The following is an 8694-nucleotide window of genomic DNA, read 5'->3' as shown; positions in this document are numbered from 1 at the left end:
TTCAATGAGATTTAAAAAAAAGGGACTCAAATGGGGAAGTATGCATAAATTTAAACAACTTAAGTCCACCTGAAGGTTTTGGGGGAATAAATCGAAAAGAAACGTAAGTGGTAGCCAACTGTAACCAAAATAGAACACCAAAGCATTGAAAGGTCGTTGAAGTAGAAAACATGTAGGAAAATTAAGTTAGAACGGCCATGTGAACAGAGATGTAAGGAATCCTTCTAGAGAAAGGGAACTAAAGCAATGTGAAGGCATATATAGAATGAGAATATGACAATATAAAATTTATTTTCAATTCGATGGCTTTAGTAATTTGTTGGGCCACTTCCATAAGTAGAGTTTCGATAGTGATACAAGCTGCTTGCGTATTCAGAGTTGGTGTCATGATAAACAGTACCCCGTCGCTCATCCTCTAGAAGTTCTTTGACCTCCCAGTTATTCTGCTTGACACCGACGGAGAATTCAAGATCTTCTTTCGTGATGGAATCCCAATACTATCCGAATGTTAGCAACCAGGTCGATAATAACAGAGGGTAAAATGGGAAGAAAATGGCAAATTAGCATACCTTGTACACCATCATAACTGCTAGAAGATTACAAATAGCTGCAAAGAAAAGGCCATCCAGGTAGTGTTGAACGTTTTCACAAATGGTTTCGCTGAAGACATATAAAACCACCTGCCCGATGATGAAAAAGAATGTGCCAAAGGCGATGTGGCCCAGAGGCCATCGATCATGTAAAGTATTCACGACAAGAATAACTTGCATCACTATATAGATGACCAGGCAAATTGCATTCACAATATACAAGACCACGAAGAGTCCGGCGGTACTCGTCGGTGACAGACCAGCCCATCCCTTGAAGGTTAGGAGGGAGATGGCGAACGAAATAACGAACATTCCCAGCGACGCTAGTCGAAGAAGCCAGACTGATAGCGTCGTCCCATCCTCATAGAGCTGAAATCCCACAAACCCATTGATGAGCAAGCAAGTACAGAGGGCGGATGTTAAACCGTTTTGCACAGCGGCAAAGTAGGCGAAGACGACATTTCCAGGGGGAACAGCGCCGGAATCAAGGACAAGTGAAAACATCGTCAAAGCCATGTAAAGGTAGAAGAACGTGATAATTTCCTTTCGACCTAAAAAGGAGTCAAAACCCGTATTAGAGTTCAATCTTCTCCTGGATCATCCCAGTGTCAATTTCCGGAGAAGCTCCATACGTACCCACAGCCGTAAATTTAGACCGGACATGGATTACCATGATCACTGTCATTGCCAAAGCAGCAATATGCGCAACGTCGGTGGCTCCTTGAAAAATGATTGTATTTGCGACTTCAATATTCCTGGCATAGCAGTTGGCTAGAAAGCCCCGGCCGCTGCTTCTCACGGTGGACGGAGGACCGACCAAAGAGCATATTGGGATGGATGCCTTGCGGCATATGAAATCAAAGTCACCGAAGCCCATTATGTACGGAGATCGGACTGCGAACTCGCAGACGGATGTGTACCTTAGTCAGGACAAAGGAGGTAGGGTATATCGGCGTTTGCGAAGATGTCGAAGCGAACGAAAAAGCGGGGGAACAGAGCAGAATGGCAAAAAACAGAGACGGTCAGAATCCAAGGGTCATTGCGCCCGGATTACAGTCTTTACGACTTAGTTAAATACGCCCTGTCAATAATAATGAAGGACGATGATGGTAATGAACGACAGCGATAGAAAACTGTAGGTCAATTAGCGTTGGCAGGACGATGTTTCAAGGTTGACGTTGGAAATTGCTCTTTTGGGGCTGGGCCTGAAGAGGCTGACAAATACTGAGTCTAGCGGGATTGGGCTTAGCGCGGATCCTCAAACGCAACCGGGAATCTAAAAATAAGTAACTATTCCCAATATGGACTAGTGTCTCGAATGTTTAAAATGACTTCGAAGCAGAAGGAAAAATATTATCATAATGTTGATAGATGCTCATGGTGTCAATCCCAAGTTTCCCTCTTCTTCCGTGATAAATTTGGGGTTCCTTGTTTCTAATGATTGTCACCTTGAGTACGGAGTATGTTTCTCTCCTTTGTTCCAATACGAATTCGAGTCATTTCCGCTAGGTCTCAAATAATGAAGGACCACGCTCCGACCCTGCAGGTGCTACTATAGCCAAGCCTTCAAACGGCTAAACATACATAACAACGCCTTTTGTTTCGGCTTATCATCGTCAGCACGCTGTAGATCCCCCCCAAGGGTTTGACACCTTGACATCACTCCTCCTGGTAGGAAGGAAATCCCTGTCTTTGATCTGGGCTCGACGCCTGGACCCCTCCGTTGCTCTCCATGCCTTATGGAGTTGTATTAATCAGTCTTAGTTTGACCAGGTATCAGTATACACGTTTGAGCTTCTGGAACAACTAGGGAACTCGACGGATCCGTTTTGACATCTTTAGAGCATGGCTTCTTTTGATGCTGTTCGTCCGGATAGTTGACCTAGCCGACTTCGGTAGTCGTTCATGTACTGTGCCATTGATTGCCATATTTATCAATTTCATTCGGCCTTTGCACATTTGACTTTCACATTTGCTGATGCAACGCCCCGTCAACACACTTCGCGCAATGCTTTGCATATTTGGATTCCTGCCCCGAGGTTTCAGGTAAACTTAATTTACTGTCAGAGTCAATGAAATCTCCGGTCTTTAAACGTCCTAGATAGCAGGAATACATTGCAGATCTCCTATAGAACCAGTAATGCAAGCTATCCTGAGCCCTACAAGGTTTTCTCGTTTCCATTGCCCGATAATTTCTTTTTGTTATTCGTGCCAGAATAAATAAACAGCCACTTTTCTCTTGTGGCTCCCCTGACATATCCTTGGATCGTCAATCCTTAGCCTTAGCCCTTCTCGATCGTCCACAACCCTTGCTGAATCGACTGGGAGATAGTTTTACTCTGTCAAACTCTCGAAGCTTCATATTGCTTTTTTCAACAAACTTTCAGAAATATAACTACGTTATCCTGGTTAATCCCGTGAAGATTATCGTTCTTGTTTGTTGCTAGAAGGACTTTTGGGACCACCTTGAGATGTAACCAAGTTGCACCCTCGCGCTCAATGCATCTATAAGACCCTACCAAGCGAGAAAAGTATGTCCTCAAACATCCTCTTCTGCGGGATATCTTTCCTTTTCCTTTTTCTGTTCTGTTCTGTTCTGTTCTGTTCTTTTTTTAGTTTTATTACCGTTGCTATTTCTATCAAATCGTCCTTAGCTCGCTGAAAATTTAGGTTGGGCCAAATCTCTCTTTGGTAATACTTGAGAGAGACTTTCAATTGACTAGAGGATGTGAAGTTTTAGCTCGCCTCAGCCCTATCAAACCTATTGCAATGTGCAACTTCTTCAAAAATTTTTACATCTACAGCGCCTGTCGGGATCCAGGAAACCATTTCTTCCGTATTTCGACCGATGGTTCTAGCGGGACGCGATGCGATGGGAGCCCCCACGAAAGATTTATCGTGGTTGTCGGCCAATGTCGTCTTTGCAAACTCTAGGATTCAAACCATTTTCAAGTCCACTTCATTACCATCCGCTGTTATTTGGGATAAAGAAACACTATTACTGAGGACGGCGTTTAATTTTCAAAATCGATTATCTAGGTATGGCAGACTTTCGCGAATCATGAACCTATCCAACTTCTTATCTGTCTTCCCTTTATCTCTACTTTTCTTTTATATATATATATTTTTCTCTTAGCCACTTGATACAATTGAGGAACGTTCCTCGGTTATAACATACCAAATTTTCAAGTTATTTAGCCCATGACTTATCAATAATCACGGTGCATGGGTTAATATTGGTTTCTAAGCAGGGATCTCCTTGTAATCGTTCACGAACTATTTTTCTATTTCATTATCGGGTATACATTGTGGGGCGTTACCACGGACTGCAAAGTCCTGCTGTGATCATTCGCTGGAATTTAAATTTCTTTTATAATTTTGTTTCTAGGGGCGTTATCAAGGGAAATGATGGCGGGGAATCGGTCAGTGAGTTCCTTGGATTTCTCGTCTTGAGTGATTTACACTGGATCGCCGAAATTCAGGGCTCAAGCTTCATGTGCCAACGAATGAAAAGTGATGGGGACCAGCATAATAACACATACTTGGATTTGGCTTCATTCATTCCTATTTACTGGCAATAGCCATTTTGGTGGCATAACCCGTCTTTAAGATGTCAAAGGCACGTTTGTATTCGTACTGAATTCGCCTTCAGGTGTTGGATGATGCCAATGATCAAGCAATCTCATATACTTTATCGCCCTTGCTGCCCCTCCCCAACTCGTGATTTCCATTCCCTGCAAATACCCCAACCATAATTGCTCGGCTCATGGCTGGCATTTAATTGGAACCAATTCTTGTCGCTTAAAAACCCTGATATCCAATTGCGCAGCCGGAATCCTGATCAACGACAGGGAAGCTACCGAATCCGCTTTCAAATGGAAATAGTTAGAATACATTTCTCCTCGCCCAGTATACTGACTAATATGCTCTAACAGGCTATGATCCCAATACCGCTATTCTTTACGACTTGAACAAGGAACGGAAACCTTCCTTTCCCTGCCCCAACACGCTTATATATAAAGTAGACAACCCTGTCATATACTTGTACTCGATTCCCGTATTATGTGCGACTGGGGAAAGAGCCGTTGGAAAAAAAGAAAAGTAAATGAAAGGCATCAGATGTGCGAAACGAACCGAAGGAAGGGGAAAAAAAAGAGCAAAAACAGCAAGACGTTTTGAATAGTTTCCCGGGGGCTTCAGCTTGTCCGAGAAAAAGCGAATTCACACGAAATCGAATGGGTGACACACAAAGTGGAAGAGGAAGGCATCGCGAAAATGTGTAATATGTGGGGTTGGAAATAGAACTTGGACATATTTAAAGCATTATCCGACTCAATCTGCTGTTTTTGTTCATCGTTCCCAATATAAATGATATTTGACGTTCTTGACAAAGTGATTGATACAAACACAAATTGCAGAAACCTCTAGCAATAATCCAAAAAATATCAGAACCACTTAGCCTCAAACCGAAGTTATATTCTGGAAGGTGAGGTCCATGAATGTTGTTTCATATTGCAAGCCCCGGTAAAGCCCCATCTGGGACCCGCGAGTCCTCCGAAATGGAGGAATCTATATCGCTAGGTGGTGGCTTGGGAATATCAGGGTTCGAATGGGTTTGGTGCTGGTTCTTGACCTGTTGTTGCAACACCCAACTCGTAGTGGTTTTGAAGCGGGGAGGTTCCGTATCTTCTGTGAATACCGTTGCTGCATCGTTGTCTTCGGCTCTGGGTGCAGAGTGTAAATGCTTTGGTGTAAGCATAGCTGAATTTGTGTACGTGTTTGTTGACGGTGTATTTGTCCACGAAAATTTGGATGTGAAGACCGGAGGTAGAATATTATGGGTGTTCCCATTTTCATGGCCCTGTGCAAGAAGGGAAGACCTGTTAGAGTCGACGGTGTGAGCCTTGGTGAGAGGCTGTATTTCCTCGTAGGCTGGCACTACTTTGGGGAGTCCAAATGCGGAATTGCGTACTCGTAACACAAGAGATTTAGGTCTGGCATTGATGTGGGGGATGCTTGACTTTTTGCCAGTGAGGACTTTCCGAAGTATAGAGGAGTGCTTTTCTTGGGAGTTGCGTAGTTTCGATTTGAGAGGCGGTTCAGATGGCTTTGCAAATCCTGATGCTGGATCCCAGTCCGGTATACCGTCCTTATTCATGATATTTTTTTCCATATGAAGAGTTTTATAGTCCGCATTGACAAGGGTGTCTTGCGAGGCAAACCCAAGATTTCGACGCAGGCCTTGATATCGATTATAAAGCCCTCCAGGTTTCTGGCGTCTTTTAGACCTTATTATCATACAGGTCGCAAAAAATATAATAATGATTGCGGCAACTAGTTGCAAACACATGTTAAATGAAAACATGCTAAACTCTCACGGGCAGAATTCTTAAATTTACTTACCTACTATCCCTGTTATTAAAACTGCTATGTGCGCAGGATTCCTAGCAAAACCGCCTTTGGAGGGAAGTGGGATAATGGCTTCAGAGCCCAGAGTTGCTCGTGAGCTGGCTTCTGGTCCTACAGTGTGGGTAGGGCTGCCTCCACCAAGCAGTATTCCGCCACTGGATGTAGTTGGCTTGGGCTGCTTTTCCTCCTCTTCCTTGCCCTCATCCTCACTGGTGTTGTCACCATCATTATCCCAATCGTCCTCGTCATCCTGGCTTTCTTCGCTGTCAGTCTCAGATTCAACTTCCTTTTGGCGCTTTCTAACAATTTCCCTCTTGCTCTCGAGGTTAGGTGAATTTGATTCCGGTTTGCATGCACCGAGATGCCGTCTGTCTATGTTTCTATGTTTTGCTTTGGATTTTCGGTACATAAAAAAACTTTCAACATCATCCTGTAGCCCCTTTTCGGCAACATCGTTTGCCGGAGAAGACTTATTGCAGCCATTGGCTCTGGATCTCACATTGGAAGATGGTAGTTTCCCGAGAGTGTTTCCTTGGTCGGTAGTAGACCCAATAGAACCAATTTTTGCGTGTTGAATTACAGAAGGCATCGTTCTGGCAATCGTTGACCTTTACCGCTTAAACCAGCCGAGAGAATATGTGTGGTTAAGGGCAGACAGCAAACCACAAACAGCAGATAGTATGGCAGTCACTTTGACCCGATAATGACGACACGGCTTGAAATCGAGGTAAACAGACCAGCTGCCTAAAATATACTGCGACCTGAGGACAAACAAATCCTGGGAGGTGAACGGAAAAGTTTTGAATCGAGGTTTATAGAACACAATTGGTGGTAAACGTCCAAAGTAAAGCTCTAGTTCCGCTGAGAACTCAATCCTTTGAACAAGAAGGTTGGAAGAGCAACCGACTTCAGATGCAATTGCTGACGGATGCAGAGTGAGGATTCGGCGTCATATAGTCTTTTCTTTCTGCTGCTTTCGTATCCGATTGACCTTGTTCCCGGGAATATGGAAATTTTGCTGTTGTTCCTCTTTTGCTCGAAAGTCGTCCGAATCGAAGAGAAAAAGGTAAAGGAGCAAATTCCAAAAATTGGAAAGATGAAATATTTAGGTATCCCAACAGGTGATGGAGAAAATATTGTCTAGACCAGCTCTGGGATGGTGCTGCAAGACATGACAAAATGCCCCCTTGCGGGGAACCTTGGATACAGCCACCGTTAGGGATCAACTGAGGAGAAATGACAACCAGAGAAGCCAGTTATCAGAGACATTGAAGGAGTAAAACAAGGAGTTATGCAAAGTCTGCGGCTGGTTCATGTTAGAGAATACTCCTGTTTGAATGGAATCCGATCTCTGGATGGAGCACTCATGCCATTCAGAGTTTGAATCTATAAACGTATGGAGATCGTTGCTATCATTTCTGAAGATACCGATGGAATGTATATCAGCTCTCAGCCCATTTGAATTGAACAAATATACTTTGTGGTACGAAAAGGGAGCAGCTTTCAACGCCTGATCAGATCTGTTAATCGTCGACGTAATCATTACCAAACTCTGCGCCTCCCAAACACTCAGAGTCACGAAGGCTGAAATCAAGAAAGATGTCTTTGCAAAAAGGATTTACAATCCAATAGGAGAACTCATTGAGACGGCAATTAGGCTTGTTGCGTATCGCTAAGATTCACCTCGGACGTTTCAGATCTGGAACCGAGTCACAGAGTGTCGCGCGATTGCATACCCCACTAGAAGCTCATCAAGCCCCAGGGTCTCAAACAGTTCGTGTTTAAGAAAACTCGACACCATTATACCTGAAAGTCGAATTCGTCGTCGCAAAAGCATTTTCATTTACTCATATTTTCGTTATCATTGTTGAAGTTGTAGGGTTTGGTCTAACAATCTACATAGTAACTTGGTGTAATACAGTTAACTAGGGCATCCGCTATCACGTGGGAAATGAGCTCATACATATGTTGGGTCTGGATTCCACTTGACTATCAGCATGGCGCTGGTGGTGATTGAGCTCTTTTGCCCCAGTAGCCTAACATCATGCAGAACGACTCAATAGCACCTAAGTCTCTCTCTACAAGGAAGTGACTCTTCGCTCTCAAGAAAAACTTTGTATAAGAAAACCTTTGCACAATATATATTGCTCCTTTGTATATATTCTTAATTCTGTCTAACCTTTGAACGGCATTGTTTTGCTTGGGTATTTTGGTTCGCGAGTCATACAATAAAGCTGGAGTAATGTTAGTAAATGCTAACAGGATAGCAAGTAACCAACCATTTTATCATGTGTTTGCGTTGGAATAGCAAGCAACTTTTAGATTGACAAAGGGGATGTAACAAATATTAAAAGGACATCGAAGCGAGGGTACGAAAATGGAAGATTCGTTCATGGCGAAGACCGAGAAAACCGCTCACCTTGCAAACATCCTCCCCATCATGACACTCCATTTCCTTCGCAAATTTGAACCCCATACGGCCATAAATTTCTAAATTCGGTACTTTCTTAGAGCTTTCCAAATAACACTTCATTCCTTCCTGATCAGCCTGGTCCGTGACAATCTCGACCAGTTTCTTTCCAATACCCTTTCCACGCGCATCGTCCGCAACCGCAATCACATTGCAAAAGTAATAGCCTCGGGAATCATTCCAGATTTCGCTTTGGACAGCATTTTGAGCATCCTTCCAAATCCA

At 43.5% G+C, this 8694-nt stretch overlaps 2 protein-coding genes across 2 annotated transcripts; both read right to left on the bottom strand.

Moving 5' to 3' along the window:
* Positions 1 to 308: 308 nt before the first annotated feature.
* HCAG_01289 (conserved hypothetical protein) lies at positions 309 to 1467 on the bottom strand (the record flags this gene model as incomplete). The annotated part of the gene is made up of 3 exons (XM_001544192.1): positions 309 to 497; positions 570 to 1141; positions 1227 to 1467. The coding sequence occupies 3 exons, from the start codon at positions 1465 to 1467 to the stop codon at positions 309 to 311; spliced, it is 1002 nt and encodes a 333-aa protein (XP_001544242.1).
* Positions 1468 to 7886: 6419 nt separating this feature from the next.
* Positions 7887 to 8672, bottom strand: HCAG_01288 (predicted protein; the record flags this gene model as incomplete). Its single annotated transcript, XM_001544191.1, has 4 exons — positions 7887 to 7894; positions 8179 to 8233; positions 8419 to 8512; positions 8620 to 8672. 4 exons carry the CDS (start codon positions 8670 to 8672, stop codon positions 7887 to 7889), a joined length of 210 nt encoding a protein of 69 aa, XP_001544241.1.
* Between the last annotated feature and the right edge of the window lie 22 nt (positions 8673 to 8694).

The sequence above is a fragment of the Histoplasma capsulatum genome, genomic scaffold, assembly GCF_000149585.1.
Source record: "Histoplasma capsulatum NAm1 scaffold_1 genomic scaffold, whole genome shotgun sequence".
Taxonomy (NCBI): Eukaryota; Fungi; Ascomycota; class Eurotiomycetes; order Onygenales; family Ajellomycetaceae; genus Histoplasma; species Histoplasma mississippiense.
This window is presented reverse-complemented; position numbering and strand designations above follow the sequence as displayed.